This window comes from Trichosporon asahii (assembly GCF_000293215.1).
Source record: "Trichosporon asahii var. asahii CBS 2479 unplaced genomic scaffold scaffold00009, whole genome shotgun sequence".
NCBI lineage: Eukaryota > Fungi > Basidiomycota > Tremellomycetes > Trichosporonales > Trichosporonaceae > Trichosporon > Trichosporon asahii.
In genome coordinates, this window is record NW_014040915.1 from 150,043 (window position 1) to 175,078 (window position 25,036).

Below are 25,036 nucleotides of genomic sequence, written 5' to 3' on the forward strand. Positions count from 1 at the left end.
GGGGGGGCAGGAGCTGAGGAGGGCAGGAAGGCAGGAACGCCGTGCAGGGCGGTGAGGTGTGGGTAAGCGGCCGTTGGCCGTGTTGCGATGGACCAGGCACTCTGGACGAGGGTGTCAACGTGCGAACATCGAACGTCGGGAAGCTTGAGCAGCTGGACAGATAGAATCAGTAATGTGCAGTCAGCTAGCGTCATGCGATGCAGGGGAGGGCGACCACTGCCGCGTTCGCACGGCTGAGGCAGGTGTCGCTTTCACTGAGCCAGTGGTGACCAGTGAAGGGAGTATAAGTGTGTCGGGACACAGAAGAGCTGCCTCGGGCCGATCAGATCTCCCGCTAGTATCTTGGGTAACCGTTGTATGTGCGTCCGTCTTCTGGAACCGTGTATTCTCGAGTGGCAAGAGTTGGATTTCGGTTAAAAAGGCGTCAAGGTGAGAAGAGAATGATAGTCAACGGCATCGTGAGTGTGGAGAACACTGAGCACTCCATGTACACCGCGCTGCAAGTGAGCAGAGTGTGCAAAACACCGCAACACATCTGTCTAGGTGCCCTCGTCCAGTCAAGGACCCAGTCCGGTGTCGATCCCAGAGCAAACGCCGGAACGAGTTGGCGCCACACTTCCTCCCTGTCTTGACGCTCCACCCGGGATCCTTTCTGTTCTACGTTCCGCGGGCCGACATAATGAACGCCGCAGGTATGGCTGAATACGCTTCTTTCTTCTTGTGGAGCTCGCTCTGAATCGACGCCGCTCGTTGGACGGGAGGTTGGGCTTGGGTGGGGATGGGGGTAGGGGTGAGTTTGGGTAGACATAGTCTCGGTGTTTGCTTTTTGAGTCCGGGATCGACGCCTGCATTCTTGGGCTCGGTGTTGCAAGGGAAGGGAGGTGCGGGCAAGCTTGGGGAGACGGTGCGTGCTGAGATCTGCTCTGCGGCACTGGGTTGATGTCGTCAGAGTTGTGCCGGGACGCTATGTCGAGGCGGGTGTCGCGTTGGGTCAAAGGGACGATGCTAAATGTCTTGCTGGTCACGCTCTGCGCACTGCCGCACTTCCTCTAATCTGGGTCAGCTTTTCTCGTGCCCTTGGGCGTGTAAACTCACTACCGCAGCCGATGAAGGAGTTGAGGGCAGTGACCTCGAACACGGCCATCGCCACACAACTAGGATGCTGCTCGAATGTACGTCAACCAAACCCTATGTAAACACAGCGGCCAGCGGTCAAGCACTACCTCTGTGTACATCGGTAGAGCCGTCTGTGGGGAACTGTGGGGACGTCTGGGGGCGGTCAGCGGACATCGGGCAGCTTGAAAGGAGCTCGGGTCCCAGCGTCCGGCGTTTGCTTTCTGCTTCCTGATCCGGGACCAACGCCTCATCCGCCCACTTACAGCAGCGGTCTCGGACGAGGCCCACCTTGCTCGGGGATTTGAGTCGTCTCGGTTTGCTCACTGTTTATGCTTATGGAGAGGTTAGTTGCTTGCGTGAGCTTAGAGAGGCAGGTTCCAGTTAGCCACTGCAGCGGCGTCAGTTCCACCGCCACACGCGGGGGCACTCGTCTCTCCCAACACCGCAGCATCCCGCCGCGTCAGTGCCTGAGATGTGTTGGAACAGGTGCAGAGCAACGAGGCCCCCTGCACTAGGGTGTATTCCTCTATACTTGTTGGAACTGGAAGTGACAGTGAACATCTCGCTGCTCAGCTGATCTTCGATGTGGCGCTGCGGAGTGAAGGGGTCCATCGCGGTGCGGCCCGCCCGTCACAGGTTCGCGCCACTCCGTCCCGTCAGTAATCTCAGCAGTCGCTAGTGGTCGACCGGAAAAGCGTAGCGCACGTGCTGGGTCGATACGATGCAGCTTCGACCACTCCAAGTGTACTGTCCTCCCTCCCTCTACGTGCTTACGGGACTCTTCGGACGCTCCTGGATCACTCACAAGTAACACGCCACTTCAAGCTCACAGCCAGACCAGGAGTCTGGGAACGTGAGCATACGCTTACACCGTCTCTTATCGAAGGAGCCCTTCAGTGTGAGGACGACACGAGGCACACATCACCTCTAGGACGGCATAACGTGATCAAAGTCGATCCGCAGGGTTGCCTTTGCTCAGGCCTTGGGCCACTTCAGGTCGTCCAAGGCTGCGAGGCGCTGTGGCGTCGAGGATGACCCTACCTCACGGCCTGCGATGTGTGTGCGTCGCGAAAGTTACCATGTGCTCACAGACGAGTGCGAAGTGGAGCAGCCAAGGATGCTGCCATGGAAAGTCCACTTCAGTGCCAAGAGCTCAAGCGGATCCGGAACCTCGTGAAGACGCCGCTGGGCCAAGGGCCTTCCAAGCTCGACTTTCAAAGCATTGCCGAGCCTCATGGAAACCACCGAGCTTCGCTCCGCTGTGTATCTAGCACGCTGGTATACGGATATCCGGCTGCCAACTGATAAACTCCAAGGCTCCGCTTCGGACTGCCTCACAATCCTCGCTAGCATTCAGCTCCACCGAGCCGTTCAGCACAGATCTACAATTCATAGCCTGCCACAGCCTCCTCCGGTGGGCTTTACCCAACCTCGCGGGGCTCGCAGCAGCAGCACCGCCCAAGCTAGCGGTGCTGCTGACCACGACTCTGGGAGAGGAACGCGGGACGCGCCATTCACGCATATGCTTATCGAGCCCAACCTCCGAGTGCTGCTCGTCCCAGAATTGGTATGTGCCTATGTGCGCACATGTCCAGTTGCTCGCGTCACACGGCGTAAGCCTCGCATCCTGCCTTGCGTCAGCAACGGCAGCCGACGGGACCTGGCGCTCGCGCTCAGAGCCTGCATGTCAGCTCGCACGACATGCAGATCATTCCTGAGATGCAGGCCGAACGCCTAATGCGCCTCGAGGGTACTCCGGCGTTTGCTTTGCGCGGCCAGCGGCCAACGGTGAGGGGTAGTTAATGCGCTCGTAAGCCCCGAACTTCTGCAAAAGGCTGTTCAGGGGCCGTGGAGACGTGCACGGTGGCCCAAGGTTACGTTATCATTGCGGCGTCGCTACCTGCCGCCCCGTGCCGACCCTGGCTGCTACCAAAAGCTCGTGCTTGCGTCTGGCAGACCCTTGCACCATGAATCAGCGCGACCGACGCAGTGGACCTCGTGAGCTTACCGAAGATTCTGAATGGCACAGAATAGAGCACAGAAAGTCGCATGAATAGTCGATATTCTCGATTAAGGTATCTGCTTTTGAATTCACTGTCTATTCAACCTGTCAGACACCCACACCGGGCCCTGAGTGCGACCCAGGGATGCTGTATTTTGGACAGGCAGCGAGCTCGATGTCGTCCGTGTGCTCGCGCGTCGGCTCATGCTGCACGGCATGACCAGCGCCGGGGATATCTCCGTCGCCGCCGACTAGGCTCGAGAATGTGCCGCAAATGACCCGACGAAGGTAGCAGAGGTCAGATCGAGGATTGAGGACCCGAATGCAGGGGTGCGGCAACGCCACCTATTCAGTCATCGGCCATCGGTGTCAGAATAGTCGAGGTCCCAGAAAATGATCTCTAATAACAATGCGGGCAGCAGGCACTGATAAGTACTTTGGTAGGGGTACTGAATACCAGCTGCGGTCACTAGTGCTGCTCTTCATGAGATCATGGCGTGATAGCGAGGCACACAGGAACAACTGGCTGCTGGCGTGCTGGGATCGGGGGTCCTCCTGGTGTGTTATAGATAGCAGTCTCGGAGCAGCCGTTGCGGTCTGCGTGCTCAGGTGTGCCTCTGCCCTAACGGCATGAGAGGGCCAGTCACCTCTGAATCGTGGTCTGTGCGTGTAGCTAGTAGTTGCAGGCATGCGGCGGCCACTGTAAATCGTCAGCCTGACAGGCAAGCTGCCAGCACCGCTGCGTCATTTGAATTGCAAGCCCTTCCGTCAGGCCCTCCGCTGGAGGATGCAAACTTTGGGATCGTGCCGACTACCACTGCAGCGGCACGAACGACAGCGGTACACAGAGCTTTACAGTTCCCTGCAATCCTCGGCCATCAGTTGGTCGACACGAAGCACAACCCGTTCGGCAGCGCCCCAGCGCGCCACTACTGGGGAGTCACCTGCTGATCTGAGCAGAGAGCCTTACGCAACTATTTCAGTCCCGAGCTCGAGGCGCCGTAAGCCGAGCCACAACGCTGTGTTCTTCCACTGAAGTATCTCGTAATCCCACCCAGCATACGCCTGCGGTTATGGGCGGATGTTTCTGCGAATAACTTTCGCAGGACAGGTGTCAATGTGGACACTGCCCTGCTTCAGCTCCTATTTAGTAGTCGCCACCAGTCTGCGAGGTGTACTCGCGCCCATCCCCATCGTGAGAAGTGAGCCTTCTGGTCTTGTCGGCAAGAACCTGATCACGATCGGAGCAGCCCGACCCATATGTCCACGCCTCATCTGCTTTCGAAGGTACAGAAAAACAGGCACCATGGCCGGTTGCACCTACTAGCGGCCAGACAAACGGTCAGGATGCCCAGGGCGAGATTTTGGTTGGGCCGAGGCACCATCCAGGACACTGGCGGGTGAAGCCCCTTTGAGGTCGTTCGGAGAGCACAGCGTGGCGGGGGGACAGGAGGGAAAGAAGGGAAGCAGGAAAGATACGCGGGGCAAGTACCGCGAAAAGGGTACGGGGTCACGGAGGAGGGGCAGATGTCGAGAGAGTCCAGGGAAAGGTAGGGAGGAACCACCCGCAGTGGCGAGGAACCCTGTACCCCTGTGTCAAGGTGCGCCGTTGTACGTGAGTGTTGACGTTACATATGCATGATCCAGGACTTTGGTGGCCACAGATCGAGGAACACCTCTGTGGACGTCTCCTCTCGAGCTGCCAGCCAGTGCACATCATCGCTGCCTTTAGCTCTGAGTGCCTGAGTGCCTGGGTGTGCTTGCTCTTCTCTCTCGGCCCAGTCCTCGCACATCAGCAAAGCATCCCTGCGCGGTCAAAGGTCCCCCACGGCCTCGAGCCCGAACGCTTCGCTCGCCTGTCTGCACAATGCTCGGGCACGCGCGACGGTCCCCAAAGTCTATCGGTACAGCCCTTCGCCTCAAGGAGCACCCGTCAGTGCCGTCCCACCCTGTGTGTTCGTCGCCGTTGGTTGTTGAGGATGCGGTCTGCATGCGGGTCCCATTGCGGGTCGCGGGTCTGCACCCGGGTCTGCGCGGTCGACGGGGCTTGGACTAGTGGCTCAAGGCATTCAATGCGTGACATGGATTCCGGGCGCTCCCTCCGTCCTTAGATACTCCTAGGCTCCTATCATCATCAGGTCATCAGGTCATCCTGGCATCCTTCGATCCTGCAGTTCCTTCTGGGATTCTACCGGCGCGTTCTGATCGGGCTGATCAGTCCTTCGCTTCACTCACCATATTATCGCTAGTAGTCGTCAGCCCTTCAATTCCCTTCCTCAAACTGGCGCCGTCGGCCTGTCTGAGAGTTAATCTATTCCTCTCCTCTCGATCTCCCTTCTGGTCGAGGAGGAGCAATATCGCCTCGACAGTGGCCGAGTGGGTGCGGCCTAGGCGAACGATGCGGTCCCCGCCCAAGGGCGGGGGTAAGTTCTCGCTAACCAGTCGCCGATCTTCTTCTCTGTCAATGCGTCGGCAGTGAGGGAGCTGGCGTGCGCCTCGACATATGCGTAAAGGACGCCCCATGCAGCTCTTGATGCAGTGAACTCCTTGAACGCCTCGGCTATCGCGAGGACGTCAGAGGAGCGAATGGGAGGGTCGGGAAGCAGGCCGTGGGGCCAGATGTCGTGGTGATACTGTCCCCTCTGGTCGAGGAGGAGTACGATCGCTTTGACAGGGATGGGTGCGCGCCAGCCAAACAATGCAGTCGCGTCTCCACGAATAATCACCAGACCTCATGAATCACAACAGATCCTCCGCCCGTAAACCGCAGCGCGTGTTACCTCAGCTCTCGATCTTTCGATCCTTCGATCCCTTCGTTCATATTCCTGTCTATCCTGTCTGACCTGCGTCCTCTCCTCCGCCGAGCCGCCTTGCACCCGCCGCGCCGTCCGCCTTCATCCCAGCTCATTTGGACGACTGATCCTGAGCGACGCACTACACAGCTGGCTAGGCCCGAAGTAGCACACCAGAGGAATCCAACCACGACCCAGAGGGAACTAGAGCACCAGACCCAACGATACCAGTCGTGCCGCAATTGTTTGGGCCTCTCTGTTCCACTCTCAAGCGCCTGCGTACGACGACGCTCCGGAACGAAGCCAGGAGGCAAACCCAGTCTCTGAACCGTAGCACCGTTTTTAGCACAACCAGATATGGAGCTGCGATCTCAACATCCCCCATATCCTCAGGAAGCTGTCGACGACGACGAACGACCAGACTTGCCAGACGACATCGAGTTTACGATTCGCCTTCACCAGCCGTCACCATCCCCTGCTCCCCAGCCGTCGCCCTCTGAACGCCGAAAACTCGTCTCGCCCGTCATGAGTGCCGTTGACGAGCAGGCGATCCCGCCAGTCCCTCCCCTTCCGCCCAACTTTATGCGCAAGTCTCTCGGAGTACAACAGCGAAGAGACGAGTTCGACCTTGGAACGAGCCCGCCCTCGCTTGCTCGGAGGCACAGTGATCCGCCGCTCTCGGCCTCTTCGCCGCCGTCGACAAGTGCGGCTTCGGACGACGATGGAGCGATCAATTCAATCACGACCTTTACCCCGCCGCCGCCCCAGGCCACATCTGCGACATCTGCGACACAGTCAGGATCTTTTCGATCACCAGCGACCAAGCCCGTTCGACGACGTGTTCCGCCACCGACTCATTTGTTCGATGGCCCTGTGACGCCCCCCGAAGCATGCTATGCACCGCGGACGCCCCCTGAGGCTGCTTGCATTTCGTTCGACGATGCCCCTCCGCTTCCGGGCCCAGTCACTGGCATGACCATTCTGCCCTCTGCCTCGAGCGTTTCAGTGACTACCCCCAAGGCGCCAAAGTGGTTTGAGAATGCAAGGCCGCCCGCAGGGTACGCGGATTCGATCATGGCGAGGTACGGATCTTACAACCAGTACGCGACAGATCGAGGGGACCGAAGATCCGCCGTCGTGGGGGCTGCCGCTTCGGACGGCGACATCGCAACCAGGCGCAGGTCACCGCCTAGCTCCTCTTCCAACTTGGCCCAAACGTGTCACCCCGGCCTTAGTACAAGTACCATCAACTCTCTTCCGCCCACCCCCCGGACATCAAGGGGACATAGCGTCATTTACAACGAACGTTCCGACCGCAAAGACACTGTATCCTGGGCCAACACTTTCGGCCGCAACTCGACTTCTTCCGAACCACCCCGGCAATCAATGGATCACGGCTGGCCGTCTCCGCATCACGCCTCTGAAGACGGACACGTTCACGCTCACCAGCCCTGTCCCGACCTCACCTGTTCATCAAACGAGGATCACCAGGAGGTTATGCTCGGTGGCAGCACTGAGATGACCGAGGAAGAAATGAAGGAAATGGAACAGTTTATGGCCGAGGCTGTCGAGGAGCAGGAGCAGTGGGTCGACGAGGAGGTTCCTGAGGAGGAGGACGACGAGGACGAGGACCTTGCCAAGCGCGATCACGACCCGTCATGGACTTGGCAGAAGCCCTCGCGGAAGATGGTCATGAAGGCCGCCGACTGCAAGCTGTTCGACGAGTACGGCAACCAGCTCAAGTTTGGCGACCTTCTCCCCGACTCTGACGCGGACATTGACGACGCGGCCTCGCAACTACTCTCGCCTGTCGACACGAACGACACTGCGCCGACGAAGAGCCTGAAGAGCATTCACTCGCAGACGAGGGTGAACCAACTCCCGAAGCCGCCCAAGTACACGAGGACTGTTGTCTTCTTCGTCGGTCACTGGTGGTGCGGTCTGTGTCACGACTACGTCCTCATGTCCCTCGCTAAGCTGTCCCCGGCCGCGCTCCTCCGCGCTGGCGTCAAAGTCTGCGTCATCTCGTCTGGCACCTGGAAGGCGATCACGAAGTACAAGGAGATGTTCAACATCCCGGCTACATTCAACGTCTATGTCGACCGCGGTACGCGGCTGTACAAGGCTCTCGGCATGCGCTCGCGTATGCCCAACCCGTTCCCCGAGATGAAGCTCAAGTTCCGACCAAGCTACCACCGACACGCTTTCCTGCGCCAAATGGCGAACGGCATGAGCAACGGTTTCTTCCGTCTGACCGGCTTCACTAACCCGGGCAATTTCCTCCAGCTCGGCGGCGAGTTTGTCTTTTCGGACGACTTCAAGTGCGACTTTGCCCACAGAATGGCGGCCCGAAGTGGTGAGTAATCTTTTTGCGTAAGCCGGCCCGCGACGAACCGGTATCCATGAGTCGCATGTGAACCTGCGACGCCGCATCTCAGGACTGCCAGGGTTCGCCAATGAGATTTCATTATGGCGTTCTAGCAGCCTAACGATGCCTAACGGTGGCGCCGATAGCGCGGGTGGCGTCAATGTTTATGAATACAGCTGACACGCACAGACCACTGCGAGGCTCCAGACGTTCTGCGCGCCGTTGGTGTCGAGGAGGTTAGCCTCGGAGCGCCCCTGAAGAGCGAGGACTCCAAGGTCGACCTGCTTGCCAAGGAGAAGGAGGAGCCCGCGCCCAAATCCGAGGAGGAGCCCAAGGAGGAGATCGAGGAGGTGCGCGACGAGGACGACGTCGAGCACACCGACGACGGCAGCTCGCGGAGCAGCGGAACGTCGTTGCGCAACGAGAAGCACTCGGAGCGCACTGAGCGGCCGTCGACGCCGGCGCCCGTCGTTCACGTCTAAGCTCAGCATGCTGAGCATGCCGAGCACGCCATGCGTTACCACCATCCGATCTGGCTTCCGCCGCCATCAACCGAGCCCTCCCTGGATCAGTTCACATCCCCACCAAAAAGCAGTGTACCACTATCGACCTCTATCCGTATCTGTCTTCCATCTTCTCCTGCTATTGTCATTCAATGCTCATGATCACTTTCCATTTCATCTTTTCTGGTCTCTGCAAAATCGCGCCCAGCAGGTACAATACACACCTTCACATCGTACACAGTATCACTATCTAGCTTTCGTCATCATTATGGAGTTTTGTTGTGCTTCTTTCGCTCCTCTCGGGACGCATACATCTAATTGACAGGACTCTAAAGAAATGATCGCGCCCGCTTGACAACAAGCGTTCCAGCGCATCTCAGCATTCCTTGCTCATCGCCCACCGCTTGACCAATTCATCGCCAACTTTGAATTCGACATATCCACGTTCCTCGAAACCGAGTCGCTTGTAGAAGCGCATCTGGGACCGGTGTCAGCACGTCTGCAATTAGAACGACCGCATTCCCCGTTCCTCAATCATCTACAGAATTAGAAGAATGGTGGTCAAGATCGGCAACGCTAAGCTCTCCGCCGATCATCAGGTTTTACTCACCGCGTCCTCGCTGATAGCGACCAGCGCGAGCGTCCGAACACCCGTCTCATCCGCCTTGTCTCGTACAAGCCGCGCGGCAGCATCACACAAAACTCGTCCAACGCCCTTCCCCTGCGCCTCTGGCGAAACGCCAACGAAGCTCACGAACCACAGGTTCGTCACGCCGCCGAAAGCGTCTTCTTCAAGCTTGTGGACATGTGATCGCAGCCTTGCGTAATTCGCCAGGACGACGTCGCTGCCCGGTCCCTTCAGCAATCTCTGGGCTGGCTCGTCATGGGGTCCCTCCGAGTTCACGCTGCGATTAGCTTCCACCGACACCATTCAAGCTCACCTATGCCGATCTACAATTCCTGGTGGCTTCAGAATCAGTACGCCGAGCAGCTTCTCGCATTCACTCTCGTGTGCCGTAAACACGGCCAGATCGAGCACGCCCGTGACTAGGGTTGAGCGCGTGCGCGCGGCGTGTAAGCCGGGGACGGGCGAGGAGACGATTCGCGTCAACTGGTCGTCGGCGAAGACAGACGTCAAGAGCTCCGACGCCGCATCGATTTCTGATGGAGGCGACGAAGGCTCCAACCTGCGTATACTGAGCATGACAGTAATGATTGTCGAGCTCGTCTGAGTCGAGCTGAGTGATGAGGAAGTTGTGGGCAAGACGGTCAACGGCGACGCCCGGTGGAGGTGGTTGACATCCGGATCCGAATCGCGGCTGACTTCATAAGGCTGCGCCGATCTCTGCTCTTGCGACCTCCTCATCACTCATCTCTATCCACGACTGACTGTTGCTGCCGAATTCCCTCAGCCCCGGTAGCTCAACTCAGCTCAACGCACAGGTGTATATCTACCTGCGTGCAACTTCAGCATCGACAAAGATTAACCGAACCAGCGTTGATTGTCGGTGCCTCCCCACTAACCCCGCTCAGACTGGTACGACTGGTGTTCCCCGCACTCCGATGACATAGTGACCGACCCACCACCGATCACTGATGTCACGCGTCCGTCTGTTGACCTTCCTTTCACTTTTCAACTCGCCATGTCCACACCAGGGAGAATGGCGGCAGCCACTCCCTCCCGCCCCGGCACTCCAAGCACGGCGTGGACGCATTCCCCCCTGTCCGTCCGCGAGCGCGCCATGCTCTGGTTCATGAACGACGTCACCGAGCGGGATGACTGGCGAGAGCTCGTGACCGACGACAGGACAATGTTGGTCTGGGCGAGCTACCTGCCCAAGGACGGCATGCTTGCTCGAACCTCCGGTCAAGCAACACCATTCGATGGCTTTCCCCAAGATCTGTCCGTTGGAGGGTTCACGCCAGACATGTTTATGGCTTGTGTCCGGGAGCTGAGGGGCATGGCGGGTGACCCCTTCGTCATGGTCCTGGACGCCGACGCATGTGTTGTGAAGGGCTCGCTGCCGATCAACGAACAGGTCGCCCAAGCGATCGGCCAGCTGGACACGAGTCGGATAGGTGCGGTCATGGATCCCATGGACTATCCTCTCGTTCCCGTTACGCGCCGACATACGGGCATTTCGAGATCCAATTGTCTCGAAACGTTCGGCATGGGTACGCTCATTGAGCAAGGCAGCTTTACCCCGATCCCGACCGATGTATCGTTTGCGGCCGACAGCTCAGCGCAGCTGGAGAGCTATGTGTCGAACCTCCACCCTCGCCACGAGGAACAATACGCGGCGCTGGAAACGATCGTAGCAGCAGCGATGCCGGCCCTAGTCACCGCGCTGGAGAGCACCTGGATAGCCCCGCGACACCGGATACCATGGCAAGGCGCCGAGGCGATGGTACAGTGCGGCACGCCGTCGCGATGCCGAGGACACTGCTTCCCGCCGCAGGGCGCCGGCTCAGTGCAGGAGCGGCTCTTTGTTGACGCCCACTTGCCGCGGCCGCTGCATCCTGCGCCCACCGCTGCGCTGCCGACCCCGACATTCGATGCTGAGACTCGCTCCTGGATTCGAGGACGTCCTCGAGTCCAGGTTCTGTTCCGGATCGAGCGACATGCTGTGTCCCGAGGTTCTAAGCGACCGTTCGTCCGAGAGTGGGAGAAGGGACTGGGAGAGGCTGTAGCGAGCGCGGTGGTCGTGACGCGTGCAGAGAATGTACACGCGACGCTTAGCTTTCGAGCTCCGCAAGGAGAGCTGCCCGACATCGATCTTCCAGTGCAGCGGGGCTCGGAAGTCGTACGCACCATCAGAGAGCTGGCGCGCATTAACTTCTATGGCCACATCGAGCCGCCAAAGTGGTGGGAGAAGGATCGCAGGTTGTACCTCCCACTCGGTACTGTAGGCCTTACGTCGGGGAAGCTAGTGGCGTGGCCGAAGGTGCTGGACACGAAGCTCGAGGTCGAGTGTACCGGAGAAGGGGAGGGTGTGCTCGAGCTCGTGCAGGTCCTGTTAGTCGATCCGCATGAGAGGATGATGAGCACGAGCGAAATCCCGCCTCAACGGGCTGACTGGATGCCTTTCTCGGATGGAGTGGAGGAGACGATGTGCAACCTCCCCGCTGAGCTGAGGAATATTATTTGGGCCATGGTTGAGGAGGAGAGTGCGCCGTATGGTCCCGAGGAGAATGCAGCGTATCGGCACAAGATGCAGAAGGAGCGTGCTCCGACCACTCAGCCTTCTCGCACCAGCACACCCTCTCGACTCCCAACGCCCCGACAGAACATCTTCTGACACGTAACTATAGTCGTATCACTGCTGTATCCATATCTTGATATGTATCTCTATCTCTCCTAGTACTCGAGGTACTTGTACAGTGTCGTCTCGAGCTCGTGCCATACCTTCGCGAACGGATCTTTCTGCGTTCTGTCCTCAACCTCGCGGTTCCGGAGGAACTGCGTTCCGCCGCAAGCCGCGATACCAGCCTCGGGGTCGAGCCAGAACTCTGTCGTCGCGATACCGCCCCAGGTGCCGCTTCCCTTCCTCCGCCCTCCAGCGCTGTCGAGGAGGTTGACGCACATGGCGATAGAGTGACCCAGTCCCTGGCCACCATTGTCGCAGAGAGCGGGGTCGACCGCCGTCGTCGTACCCGATCCAACCATACGTGCGAGGTTGGCGTGAGCCGTGTTCCCATCTGCCCTAGTCGGCAGCGCATCCTCGAACAGCAACTTGAATCCCTCGGGGCTCACGATCCCGTTCCCGTCCTGAGAGGCGAGCAGGCCGCGGAGGAAGGTGAGATAAGCTTTGTTGGTGCCCCACAGTCCTCCGCCGCCCGAGAGCTGTCCCGGCTCACCCGTCAGCGGCCGCCTCGGCTGTGTGAGGACGAGCTTGCCCTCGGCATTACGCGTCGTGACGCGCTGCCACCGCTCGACGATTTCGGGCCGGTTGAAGAATGTCACGTCGTCCTCTATCAGGCCCAGGGGTGCAAAGATGTGTTTCTGGAAATACTCGTTCAGCTTGAGGCCAGACGCGCGCTCGACGATGATGCCGGCCCAGTCAATGCCGATGCCGTACCCAAACCGGCTGCCGGGCTGGAAGAGGAGAGGTTGCGCCAGATCAGCGGCTGTGCCGCCGTAGGTCTTGCCGAGGCCGTGCGCCGTGTTGTACGCCATGAGCGGGGGAGACATAAAGCCATATCCCAGTCCGGATGTGTGGGTCAGCAGATGACGGAGGGTGAGGGGCACCTTGCGGGGCTCGGTCTCCGCCTTGCCGTCCGTGAAGGAGAGGAGGACGGGCTGCTCCCACAGCTCGGGGGCGTACTTCTCCACGATGGCGGGGTCATCGTATGACAAGACGCCGGACTCGACGAGCTGCAGGGCAGCAACGCCAGTGACGAGCTTGGTCTGGGAGTACAGCTGGAGCGCTGAAGTCAGCTTTGAATGCTCATAACGACTTACTGGTGTCCTCGTTGACCTGCCCCTTTTCAGGCTCGTCGAAGACCTTCTCTCCCGCCTGACCGGCATAGATCACGCCGTCCTTCGTCGTCGCGGCGAAGTGCATGGCGGGCACCACGCGGGACTCAACCGCCTTCTTGAGGATAGCGTCGAGTGCCGCCTTGCCCTCCGGACTGAGGCGGGGCACCTTGTGCGCCTTTGCGCTGCCGGACGATCCGATGTCGATCTCTTGTGTTTGGGTCATGGCGCTTATCCGTTGTTCCTCTGTAGTTGTATCGCGCTCTTCAAATTCGATGTGAGGGATGAGGAGGTCGAGTCTGAGTGTTGCAGGGGTGCTAGTGGAGCTCGCTGAGTGGAGTGTGTCGAGGAAGAGGGCGCAGATGACGTGCGCCGGCTACTATATAGTTGAGCATGGTTGACCGTGGACGCTCGGGTTTCGGCCCGTCAGAGGCGTCGGCGATCACCGACGGCCCACCTCCGGGTTATTCTTGACACCGGTGACGATGATAACGTCCGCGGACATGTGATCGCTCATTTCGTGCTCTGTCGGACTTCACTGCTCTCTCTGATATCCTCCTTGACGTAGGCCTGTCCTGGAATGCCGCCTCCGAGTTGGCCAAGGACGGTGCCGCCGGCAGTCACCCAACCGGGCCCCCAGTCACAATAACACGTGCAGCAATGTACCTCATTCTCCACCTTACCGCCATGCCCTCGTACCCTTGTCTTCGTGTTTTCGACGGTACATCGCGATGGTCATTGAGGCGGCCTCTGGTCACCGCATCACCGCGCGCATTGCCCCGCGCGACGAGCTGTGCGACGGTTTCGGACTAGCTTGGCATCACTGAACCCCGCTGGCAGCGGGGAGCCGTGCCTGAATGCCACGTCTCGTGTTTCACGCCGCCCAAAAGTCGACGCCCTTCCCCCTTCATTGTTGTTGTTACGTCGCTTCTTCCCTCCACACACACCTCGACACAACCCACACTCCTTCCTACACAATCACACAATGGGGTTGATACGGTAAGCTGATCGACGACCTATCAAGCTGACAGACAGACTCGGCGTGTGCATTTCCGGCGTGTATGGTGCCTTCCTCCTCTGGGCGATTGCGCAGGAGCGGCGTAAGTTCATTCAGGCCGGAGATAACTGACAGCAGTATCGAAGCCGTTCCCGTCACGAGGACCACACCCGACACTGGACAAGTTCCCGAGTCCGTTGTTTTTCAACTTCTGCCAGGCGATAGCGTCCGCGACTTGCGCCGCTGTGTATCTCCTGGTGAAAGCCTGGAGCGCGGGCAGCAAGGAGAGCGTGCTGTCCATTCTCGGCATCACGCGGCTGGTGGACGGAGTCAAGGAGGTGATCGACGCGAACCGACCGAAAAGTGGTAACACGACACCCGAGCTCACTAGTGGAGACGAGAAGCAGGCCGTGCTGGCCAACGGCAACGGCAATGGCCACGGAGTGGCGAAGAAGTCGCTAGCGAACGGCATCGCCGCACAGCGCCCCTGGTACCAGTCACTGCCTGCACTGCTGCTACAGGTATCGCTCTTCCAGACGACAGCGGGCCCGATAGGCTTCCTCGCCCTCCGTCACATCTCCTATCCCATGATGGTTCTTGGCAAGGTGAGCTGAACACACTATGATGACAGCTGACAAGCAGAGCTGTAAGCTGATCCCGGTGCTCCTCTTGAATGTGCTTCTGTACCGGAGAAGGTTCGGTCGGCAGAAGTACGTCGTCGTCGGTCTCGTGACGCTCGGCATCTCGCTCTTCATGCTGAACGGGAAGAAGAAGGGTGGTGGCGAGAACTCGGCGTACGGTCTCCTGCTCCTGCTCGTGAACCTGCTCATCGATGGTCTCACGAACTCGACGCAGGACCAGCTTTTCGCCCTCTACCCCGGCTACTCGGGACAGCAGATGATGTTCATTATGGCGTCGATCACGGTGTGCGTGCTCTCGCTCCCAATGCTGATCCCGATGCCAGCCGCGCCGTTGATGGCATCTGGACACGGTCTGGCTTCGGCGTTCACCGCGCCTGTCGCCCTCCGCTCGCTGCACTTCCTCGCCACACACCCCTCGGCCCTCGCCCCGCTCGCAGCGTATGCCGCGCTGGGCGGTCTCGGACAGATCTTCATCTTCGAGACGATCAGCCACTTCGGCTCCCTCACCCTCGTCATGGTCACCGTTACACGGAAACTGTTCACGATGCTCCTCTCCGTGTTCGTGTTCGGACATAAGCTGAGCTTGGGTCAGTGGGCGGGTGTCGCCGTCGTGTTCGCTGGCATCGGTGTCGAGGCCGGGTGGAAGCGGAGGGAGGCAATGAAGCGAGCGAAGCGAGACTAAGCGGAGGCGTTTACGCATTACGCATTCGAGGCAACGTACTCAGGCTGGATGCCGCGTCAGAACCGTCTGTGCGGTGGCAGGGGGAAAGAATTGATGAGGGACGAAGCTTAGTCGTCCTTTTGGCCAGGCCTGCCATGCCGGGTGAGGGCGACGTGCGACTCAAGGGACGAGGGACAGAGGCGGCATACAAGGGGAGGACCATGCGGAAAATGTACGAAAGCAGCAAGCCCGCCCGCATCACAGTGCGAGCAGCACAGTAGACAGCATCATCTAGACATCACAATGCATTCACTGGACACTTTGTCATGCTGCGCGCATGAGTTCGAGCATGTCGCCGTCGCCGCGCCGCACGTCGTCCGAGGGCTCCGGCCGCGCCCTCATGAGTCACGTGCTCCTCCGCTGCGTCATTGGCGACGAGCCGCTACACCATATCCCCCTTCCCCTGCCTTACATCTTCACCCCGCTCTCGCCATCCCTCTCGCACACGCAAGAGCATCACGGATACCACCCCGCCGTCATGGGAGTCTCGGATGAGTAAGTCTTGGGAGCTGCAAGTTCAGCGAGCGGCTTGTCGATTGTCGCTTGTTCTCCGTCTGCTTAATGTCGTTATCAGGTGGAGGTGCATTTGTTTACGCAAGATCACGCTGACACCAGGTCCTTCCTTCCGCAGATTGTGGGCGTGTTCTTCGCGACGTTTGACCCGGTGCTTGGTCCAACCGTCCTGCATCAAGTACCGGAACGGTTGATCTCGAGCTCGGCCAGCGAGCCAGAAGGGCGGCGGTCGCCTTCGATCAGTCGTTCGCGATCCGTCTCCCGGACACGAACGAGAGCGCGCGCATCCTCATCAGTCAGTGGGCCGAACCGGACTGCGTCGCCGTTGTCGTTACCATCACCAGCAGCTACGCGGGAGACAACACCGACATTGACGCCGACGCCGTTGCCTCACACGCCCACCCCCGAACGGCCACCAGATCGGCCCCTCCCCGCTTTGCTCGACTCCAGCTCCATGAGCGAGTATGTCATCCCGAAAAGCTCGTTGCAGGGAAAGCTGGTCATCTTCCGGACAAGGGGAAATTGGGCCGAAGGCGAGGACAGCGATGACGAGGAAGAGGACAGGACACACGAGTACAAGGTCATGGGCGTGCCTTCCGTCGTCGAGGTCGACGGACGATACAAGCGCAACCAGTACATGTGGAACACCTGCTTTGTGTTCCGCGCGAACGCGAGCGTCGAGGCCTTCGAGCCCGTGGTGCGGAAGACCGCGAGAATATTGCGTAGCGCGGAGGTAAAGTTCAACGATGTGGTCCGATAACTGACACCAGATCGACTCTGGCTTCCTTTCCAGCCCGAAACCTGACCACACCCCACTTCCAGCGGTTCTGGAGCAGCTTTTCGAGGACCTGAACTCGTACTCGGAGACGTCAATCCCACTGGACGGGTACAACTGGCTCGAGCTGAAACTGTTTCCTTACTTCCGTGAGTTGCCGGGCAGCTTCATTATGTAGCGGCAAGCTAATATCCCAGCGAACCCGCCGCAGGTGCATGACTGGGACGTGCCAATCCCCCTCGTCGACTTCAAGTCCTTGCAGGACGCAAACTGGGACATTACCGCAGCGCGCGTGGCACCGCACATTAACGGTGTCAACCACGCAGCGAGGATAGCGCAGCTGGCCGATGCGGATCCGGCCCTTGTGCGCGAAACGCTGCGACATCTGCTCTACTACCAGGTCATCATGATGGTGAGTCGCAGCTTTTATTGCTAATCACCTCAAGCTAATTCTCAGGTCGACATTTTCCAGTACAGCAACATGTATACGACGACGCCATCGTTTGCGCGGCTGACGGCCGATGAGGCGGTCCAGTCCGAGTGTGGGATCTACGTCACTCGCCAAGGATCGCCGGTGCCCGACTGGCCCATTCTCGCCAGCCTGTATGCCAAGCTGCGACCGGGGACGACGCTGCACAAGTGGTGCGAGGTGAACCGCATCACGGAGCGGGGCATCGATCCGCGGCGATTCGTGACCTTTGGCGTGATCAAGGGCTTCCTGCGCCGTGTGCACCGATGGCCGATAGTGCTCGACCGGAGCGTGCAGCTGTTCCTTCCGTCATCGCAGCCGACATCTACGTTAGGCGTGCCAGACCACCCGAGGCGAAGAGTCGGATTTCACAGAGGGGGCGACTCGGGCTTCTCCCGCCACGGTGGGCATGGGGGAAGGCACCATGATGGGCAGGAGAGACTAGGAGGCTACCTTGAGAGGGCGGAGCGGGGCGCGCTGGATAGTACCATCACGCTCCGGAGCGAGAGCAACTCGTCCATTCCGCCCAGCGTATCTCCTGGCTCGCCGGCACAGGCCTCACAGCGCGGAGGCAGCCACATTTCGCAGTCGGCGTACCAGCAGAACCAGTTCGGCAAGTCTGCCGGTGGGGATACGCACCCGTCCTTCAGCTCTCGGCGCGGTGTGCGCTCCGGTGTGTCTGGAATGAGCGGCGGCATGTCTGGTGGCATGTCCGGCGGCGTATCTGGCATGAGCGCGGGTCTGAACTCGGGTATCGACCGGGGGTCGGGCGCGGGCAGTGTGGTGCGGCGAGAGCATCGCCAGGCCGAGCGAGAAGACAAGCTCCTCTCCCTGCTGGACGGACACCATCACGCGGACGAGATCCAGACCACTTTCGGATTGAGTTGGACGCAGCTTGAGAAGGTTCTGGGTTTGGAGGACATGAAGGGCGGTATTGGTCGCAAGGGCGTCGCAGTCGTGTACAATTAGCTTTCTGCCCTTTCGGGAGCTCAATTATAGAGATGTAAGATAGAAATACATTCGGTGCTGCGACGACACCATTGGTATAAAATGCTGAAAGTCGGTCCAAAATGGTTGCTGGGTCTATGAGTGATAAAGAGAAAAGGGAGCAAAATTACTTGGCGCTGCCGCGACGGACAAGGTCGAGGAACGACTCCTTGGTGAGCACGTCGTCCTTGCCACCACGGCCGAGGATGTTGTCCTTCTCCTTCCTGCTCTTGGGCGCCTCGGGCTTAAGTCCAGCCTTGTCGGACAGCGTCTTGGCGGCCGCCTCGGCGTTCTTGCTCGCGACAAGAATAGCATTGAACAGTTTGATGACTGCTCGTTAGCTCCTGATGATGCACCTAGCTCAGTTCTCTTGTACTCACCACCCCTCTGCGCCGTCTTGCGCAGCGCACGCTCAAACTCCTGGCTTCCCATCTCGGCTCCCGGGGCGGGGACCCATCCCTCGACAACATCACGGACACGGGCGCGGTCAAGACGCTCCATACGCTCAGCCTTGAGCACACGCGCGGCGCGGCGCTCCAACCTCTCAGCAGCCTGCGAAGGCGGCAGCGGCTTGGCACTGAGCGCAAGAATCGGTTGCGATTTCGGCTTCTTGTCGTCCTCCTTCTTCACCTTCTTCGCCTTCTTGCTTGTCGGCTCCGCGAGAAGCGACGTCAGCGTCGAACCGAACTCGCTCGCCGTCGTCGGACGCTTGCGTTCTGATGTCAGCTGAAAGATTCTGCGCCTTCGTAGCTGCGAAGACGACTTACTCGGCTGCTTCTTCTCCGATCCCGCCTGCGCAAGCTCAATCTCGTCCTCCGTGTCCAGCTCGTACTCGTCGTCGTCGGGGAAGTCGTTGTCGTCCGACGATTCCGGTTCCGGGGAAGGCGCCTTGACCTTGGCCGTCTTGACGGCGACGGTCGCCTTGGCCTTGCCCTTGGAGCCGGTCAGCTTGCTCGGTCCTGCGACGGCAGGCTTCTTCAGGATGCTCTTCGGCGCCGTCTTGCTCGACATGGTGGGCGATAACAGCTGCTGATGTGATGTTGTGACGCAACAAACCTGCTCGCCGCATGCACTAACCACCCCTGGCCGCAGGTGGACATTGAAGATCTTGTAGCATCCGAAAATTTCCTTATCTGGTCCCCTACCGTAATGTGTTTCCTTCTCACTCCTCCGGTCCCTGCATCTTTCACGACCTCGAAATCCGTCATTTCGCCTTGACTTTGCCGTTTGTGTAAAACCACCGTCTCTCTTACCCCACCCACCACCCCAACACCGCCGCAAACACCATGGTTCTCGTCGAGGAAGTCAAGGAGGAGATCATCGTCGACCGCGAGTCCGACTACGAGACCGAGTCCGAGTTCTCGGAGGACGACGCCGAGTCGGTCATCTCGGAGGACGACTTTGACCCGAGCACCGAGACGTTCGCCGACCGAGTGGCCGCCCTCAAGGACATTGTCCCGCCCGAGACGCGCAAGTCGCTCGCCAACACCGCCGAGACGATCAAGTCGTGGTCCTCGTCCGCCTACAACCTCTCCGGAAACATCGCGTGGTGGGTTTGCACGTCCGCCATCCTCGTCGCCCTTCCCCTCGCCCTCGCCTCCGAGAACGAGGCCATGATCACCCAGCAGGAGCGCGAGCTCCAGATGCAGAGCACCGGACAGCAGCAGGTGAGTTTAACTCGAGATTCGGCATTGCCCGGCGGCGCAGCGGCAATATGAGCATTCCGCAGCATGAGCTCCGACGTCTCGCCGAACAGCGAAAAGTCGTCCGCAGCGCCGCCGCCGCCGATGTCGATCTCAGCTACGGGACGTGTGGAGGTATGAGCTAACGTCCAGCTTATGGGTGACGTCCCCGGACAGCCTGGTCAGCAGCAGCAGGGTGTCCTCCCCGCCGGCTTCTAAGCGCGCCCGGCCAGACCAACCCAAAAGCTCAAAAGCCCGTGTATCTCGCATCGCTCCCGGCATCCCAGACATGAGCCGGACAGCACTATCTTATCCCAATCAAGAACAAGCAATAGCTAGCAGACCCTGCTTATAGTGTATGACTTGATGTATGGCATCACTTCTCGATCAAAACATGGTGGCATTTTACAGTATGGCAAGCGGTAGGGAAGACATCTAGATTATATCTAATCGAAGCGGTGGAACGCAGCGGCAGGGGACAACGATTTAAGCGCCGACGCTTCCCATCGATTCGACACGGCCCTTGCCCTTGGTCTCGTTTCCGACGAGGTCGGTGATGGCACGGAACGAGGAAGGGTTGATGCGCACAACCTGGTTGTCAGTTCGTCAGGCGCCTGCAAAACTCACGGTCTCCCACTCGGCATCCATCTCCTCCTCCTCCGTCTCCTCGACGAGCTCCATGAGCTTCTCCTTGATGCGCTTCGCGTCCTTGGCCGGCATCGTGATACGAACACGCATGCGCACCCGCTCAACGGGGAGGACAGAGTCGGGCTGGCTCAGCTGGCGGATGAGGTCGAGCGCCTGCGCCTTGGCCGTCTTGTCCGCGCGCGTGCTGTAGCCAATCTCCGTCATCGCCTTCTCGACCATGCCGACCGTGTGTTTCCGCTTCGTCGCCGGGTCGACGGTCATCTCGGCGACGAGGGTGGCGATCTCGCGAGAGAGGGAGGCAAGCTGGTGTCCTCGCTCCAGGTTGTTCACCTGCAGCTCACCCTTGCGAAGAATCTGGGGTTAGCTCAAAAGGAGGACGGCAAGCTTACCTCCTCGAGCACCTTGTCCATGTTGTCGGAACCGAACGCCTTGGTCCAGTCGTCCTTCTTCGCGACCTGGCCCTTGGGGACATTCGTGAAGATCTGCTCGATCTGAATAACCTCGGAAAGGTCCTTCTCGCTGTTAAGTCAGATAACGGTTCAAACGATTATAACTGATTGAAGCTCCATCGTACTCACACACCAGAGCGGAACTCGTTCACCTTGTTCTTGTAGCAGGCGATCTGCAGTTAGCTCGTTCTGTTAAGTGTTGCCTACCTCGAAACGCTTTCCGCCCTTCTTCATGCGCACGATGGAGACATTGGTCAGTCTGTCTGTTAGCTCAAGTTACCACTGTCGTAGCTGACTTGATATTGGTTCCCGGTTGTCTGATCATGGTGGATATTTTGCAGAGTCGATGGAAGCAACAAGCAACTTTCGTCCAGCTCGTGCGTCATGGCGCCTCGCTCTGACATGAGCCTCAGTCAGCGTCGAGTGTCGGTTCCGGCTGAGCGGGCGGCAAAAATATCGGACCTTATTCATTCCACCCTCTTCCAAGAGATTGTCACGTGCCGGGCCGGCTCCGCCGCAACTATGACGAAAGTGCAACTACCGGCCCAGGAGGACATTGGTCAACAGCCGGCAAACGACGACGACGACCTTCCCTCTCCTTCTCATCTCATCTTATCTCTCACCACAGAGTCGAGCATGCTGAACGTCTAACTCACCATCTAACCGCCCTCAGCTCTTCATCCCATCGCACTCACACATACACATCTTACCCCAATCCGAATCGCCGCCCCGCCACCGCCCTCCTCCTCTCTTCTCAGGTGATCACGCGACACCATGCCCAAGATCTACGAGAATGAGATCGTGTACAAGTAAGCTAACACGATTTAATCTAAGCTGACGGCAGCTACCCGCCGGGCCACACGCTGAACTGGCTCATGCGCAAGTATCCGAACCCGTATGCGACGCACGTTCACAGCGTCGACACGCTGAGCCGCACGATGGATACGGAGACGGGCGTAATCCGCACAGAGCGGATAATTGGGGTGCAGCAGGGTGCACCGAAGTGGATCACCAAGGTAGGAGACTGAGCAGCTTGGGGCTGGGACCTCGCAGCTAACAGCAGCTCTTCAACCTCCCCGAGACGGCTTATGTCCGCGAGGTCGTCTTCTCCGACCCCGAGGGTGCCGACGGGCCTAGCGCAACGTGTATGTCGATGAACTTGAACTTGGCGCAATATGTGTAAGTGCTACTTGTACGGCTAAGCAGCCACACCTACTCTCTCGTGCTGCAAGCTGACGTCAGGTCCTGCCTCGAGTACATCACGTACACGCCATACCCCTCTGGACAGGGAGCGGAGGCGCCGGCGACACTGTTCCGACAGCGTGCGCTCATGCTGTCGCAGTTCCCGACAGCCATGATCGCGCGCAGGATAGAGAGGGCGAGCGTTGAGCGGTTCTCCAGCAACGCTGGCATCGGCAGGAAAGGCTTCGATTGGGTCCTGGAGACGGGATGGAAGCGTAAGCTCGTCTGCACTTTTCGTAACTGACAGACAGAATGGAATAACGGGCGACGAGAACAAGGCAACTGATGGCATCCCCACTCTTCAACAGACTGTATCTCCTTATAACTTATACAACAACACTGCATGCATTTTCATCTCATCGCGAGTGGCGTTGTGGACGCCGAAATTTTGCCCGGTCGGCAAACTCGACGCACCGTGCGCAACCGTATCTAGCCGCAAACTGGGGCGCGAACGTGCTTCTTCCACACTGCTAGCACTGCGTCTAGTCTGCTTATCATCGTACTAGCTCATCGTTGTGTGCATCGCAGACAAGGGCTAGACTAGACTCCCACGTGCTCGTCAGTCACCTTTCGTCATCTGACGCACCTCCACCAGGTCCGGTCATCAACCTCCACTTCGTTGGTCCAGGAACTGTTTTGGTCTTCCTTGCCCCCTTCAACAAAACATCTCGCCCAACTGCGTTCGATGTCTGACTCCGAGGAGGAGCGCGAATGTCCGCCATGTCCCGCTCCATTCATTCGTCTGCCAGCCGACACGCGCGAGGTGCTCGACGCCGATGAAGAGGTAGGTAAGCCTTCCCCCAACCATCGCCGCTTACTCCGGCTGTTCGGGCCGGGCTGACAAACATGCGCGCCCTGGCGGCGCAGCCAAGACAACCGCTGACACACCCAGATCTTCGAGCTATACATGACTGTCGAGCCCGATGACAAGGGCGGGCTCGGGTACATCTCGAAGAGCGGGGAATTGGCCGTGACACTCGAGCTCGAGCCGCCCGTCACGGCAAAGTTGGAGCAATTGAGCTTGGGCTCTGCTTCACCCGCCCCACTTGCTGCTTCTGGGTCGGGTGGTGACGCGGACCCGGATCCGGCACCAGCAGCAAGTGGCAAGAAGACGAAACGGGCAGGACATCGGGCAGGCCGCTCACGGACAGCGAGGAAGGACAAAGCTCAAGCTCACAGATCTGAAGCTGTCTCTCTTGAGCTACTGGTGCACCAGGACCCCTCGGGTCTCCACTCTAGGTCCGGAGAAACGGGCACGGTTCTCTGGCGCTCCAGTCTGGGTTTGGCCGAGAACACTCTAGAGACGCTGCTGTTCGAGCCGCCGGGCTGGCTCGATTGGAAGGACGTTGGTGTGCTCGAGCTCGGCGCCGGAGTTGGCCTTCTAGCCGTCACGCTCGGGGCAGTGGCACAGCACTGGACGGCGACGGACTACCTGAATGAGAACCTCAAACTCGTGAAACGGAACTGCGCGGAGAACAGGGACGTGCGGGCTGAGATTGCCCGTCTCGTTGGCCGACCGCTCACTCATGTCTCTGAGGAGGTGGAGTGGGATGACGATGACGGGAAGGGGAAGAAGGGCCGGCGGAAAACGGAGCGACACACCGCACAAGAGGCAGTGGAGATGCCGACACTCACGCAGCTGGACTGGACGCACGTAGCTGCGCAGCGCGAGAAGGGCAAAGCGGAGGTGCCGAGGTGTGATCTGGTACTGGCAGTCGACTGCCTGTACAACGAACATCTCGTCAAGCCGCTTGTCGACACACTTGCGACGGCGTGTCAAGCTGGCGCGGTGGCTTTCGTCATCGTTGAGCTGCGAAGCTCGGATGTGGTGAGTCCCCTTACCCCTCTTAACCCCCCTTCCATGGCCGATCTTTCATCGCCCGACCACCGCTTCATCGCCTCCCTTTCCACCGCTTGATCTGCTGCCATGTGCTTCATCGTCCAGAGAGACGAGTGATAGGCACGCAGAGCCACTGTTGTGGAGCGGCGTGTGCACACGTATGTGAGCACATGCACAAGCTCTGCAAGAGTGACAGTGACGGAACATGAAACGCTGCATCCGTCTGGCTCGGGATAGGATGTCAGGATCCTTCAGAGTTTCGGAGTGGGGCTTCCGGCCTTCCGGGTCGCGTGCTGTCTCCTCATGCACTTAACAGCTTGCATCGCTGCTGCATAGCGCTGAGTGCATGCAGTGCGTGCGTGCATGAGGCAATAGTGCCACAAGGCCAGTTCAAACCGAACAACCGCACCTGCTAAGTGCGCATCCGTCTGCCTCGGTCTCGGTCTTCCTCAGGACGTTCCTGGCTCATGTTCTGAGTGCTATTCCCAGCCCTTTCGATCGCGTTGGACATTGCTGACGTGCAGCTGTCGTTATTCCTGAGCACATTGCTCACTGACCCCGCCAACTTTACGGTCGTGCGCCTTCCGAGAAGCGCGATGGGCGAGTGGGCTGCCGCGGCTCGTGGACGGGCACGCTGGGTCGGGTGGGTCGCGTGGTGCCCGTCATCATCAGGACCAGGAACATCAGGTGCATCAGGAGCATCTTCCGGACTAGCCGGAGGTGTTCTATCTGGGCCATCAGGCGCATCGAACACGCACGCACAAGGAGTAGCGGCGGGGTCATCAAACGCGTCGCAGGAAGCACAGGAGGATGG

The 25,036-nt window shown here is 59.2% G+C and overlaps 11 protein-coding genes across 11 annotated transcripts; 7 read left to right on the plus strand and 4 right to left on the minus strand.

Moving 5' to 3' along the window:
- Positions 1-6,267: 6,267 nt before the first annotated feature.
- On the plus strand, positions 6,268-8,760 carry A1Q1_06853 (fmHP-like protein; the record flags this gene model as incomplete). Its single annotated transcript, XM_014327102.1, has 2 exons — positions 6,268-8,266; positions 8,468-8,760. 2 exons carry the CDS (start codon positions 6,268-6,270, stop codon positions 8,758-8,760), a joined length of 2,292 nt encoding a protein of 763 aa, XP_014182577.1.
- Positions 8,761-9,157: 397 nt separating this feature from the next.
- A1Q1_06854 (uncharacterized protein) lies at positions 9,158-9,985 on the minus strand (the record flags this gene model as incomplete). The annotated part of the gene is made up of 3 exons (XM_014327103.1): positions 9,158-9,259; positions 9,392-9,626; positions 9,723-9,985. 3 exons carry the CDS (start codon positions 9,983-9,985, stop codon positions 9,158-9,160), a joined length of 600 nt encoding a protein of 199 aa, XP_014182578.1.
- Positions 9,986-10,424: 439 nt separating this feature from the next.
- On the plus strand, positions 10,425-12,080 carry A1Q1_06855 (uncharacterized protein; the record flags this gene model as incomplete). The annotated part of the gene is made up of 1 exon (XM_014327104.1): positions 10,425-12,080. One exon carries the CDS (start codon positions 10,425-10,427, stop codon positions 12,078-12,080), a length of 1,656 nt encoding a protein of 551 aa, XP_014182579.1.
- Positions 12,081-12,139: 59 nt separating this feature from the next.
- A1Q1_06856 (uncharacterized protein) lies at positions 12,140-13,775 on the minus strand (the record flags this gene model as incomplete). Its single annotated transcript, XM_014327105.1, has 3 exons — positions 12,140-13,201; positions 13,260-13,634; positions 13,716-13,775. 3 exons carry the CDS (start codon positions 13,773-13,775, stop codon positions 12,140-12,142), a joined length of 1,497 nt encoding a protein of 498 aa, XP_014182580.1.
- Positions 13,776-14,243: 468 nt separating this feature from the next.
- On the plus strand, positions 14,244-15,578 carry A1Q1_06857 (UDP-galactose transporter; the record flags this gene model as incomplete). Its single annotated transcript, XM_014327106.1, has 4 exons — positions 14,244-14,257; positions 14,352-14,358; positions 14,402-14,860; positions 14,898-15,578. The coding sequence occupies 4 exons, from the start codon at positions 14,244-14,246 to the stop codon at positions 15,576-15,578; spliced, it is 1,161 nt and encodes a 386-aa protein (XP_014182581.1).
- A 1,006-nt stretch (positions 15,579-16,584) lies between these two features.
- Positions 16,585-18,343, plus strand: A1Q1_06858 (uncharacterized protein; the record flags this gene model as incomplete). The annotated part of the gene is made up of 4 exons (XM_014327107.1): positions 16,585-16,827; positions 16,901-17,054; positions 17,103-17,317; positions 17,363-18,343. 4 exons carry the CDS (start codon positions 16,585-16,587, stop codon positions 18,341-18,343), a joined length of 1,593 nt encoding a protein of 530 aa, XP_014182582.1.
- Positions 18,344-18,488: 145 nt separating this feature from the next.
- Positions 18,489-19,372, minus strand: A1Q1_06859 (uncharacterized protein; the record flags this gene model as incomplete). Its single annotated transcript, XM_014327108.1, has 3 exons — positions 18,489-18,691; positions 18,742-19,077; positions 19,129-19,372. 3 exons carry the CDS (start codon positions 19,370-19,372, stop codon positions 18,489-18,491), a joined length of 783 nt encoding a protein of 260 aa, XP_014182583.1.
- A 275-nt stretch (positions 19,373-19,647) lies between these two features.
- Positions 19,648-20,189, plus strand: A1Q1_06860 (import receptor subunit tom22; the record flags this gene model as incomplete). Its single annotated transcript, XM_014327109.1, has 2 exons — positions 19,648-20,028; positions 20,091-20,189. 2 exons carry the CDS (start codon positions 19,648-19,650, stop codon positions 20,187-20,189), a joined length of 480 nt encoding a protein of 159 aa, XP_014182584.1.
- Positions 20,190-20,649: 460 nt separating this feature from the next.
- On the minus strand, positions 20,650-21,465 carry A1Q1_06861 (35S primary transcript processing-related protein; the record flags this gene model as incomplete). The annotated part of the gene is made up of 4 exons (XM_014327110.1): positions 20,650-21,033; positions 21,081-21,210; positions 21,270-21,313; positions 21,421-21,465. The coding sequence occupies 4 exons, from the start codon at positions 21,463-21,465 to the stop codon at positions 20,650-20,652; spliced, it is 603 nt and encodes a 200-aa protein (XP_014182585.1).
- A 449-nt stretch (positions 21,466-21,914) lies between these two features.
- Positions 21,915-22,626, plus strand: A1Q1_06862 (uncharacterized protein; the record flags this gene model as incomplete). Its single annotated transcript, XM_014327111.1, has 4 exons — positions 21,915-21,949; positions 22,057-22,156; positions 22,204-22,319; positions 22,383-22,626. 4 exons carry the CDS (start codon positions 21,915-21,917, stop codon positions 22,624-22,626), a joined length of 495 nt encoding a protein of 164 aa, XP_014182586.1.
- A 663-nt stretch (positions 22,627-23,289) lies between these two features.
- A1Q1_06863 (uncharacterized protein) lies at positions 23,290-24,300 on the plus strand (the record flags this gene model as incomplete). Its single annotated transcript, XM_014327112.1, has 1 exon — positions 23,290-24,300. One exon carries the CDS (start codon positions 23,290-23,292, stop codon positions 24,298-24,300), a length of 1,011 nt encoding a protein of 336 aa, XP_014182587.1.
- Between the last annotated feature and the right edge of the window lie 736 nt (positions 24,301-25,036).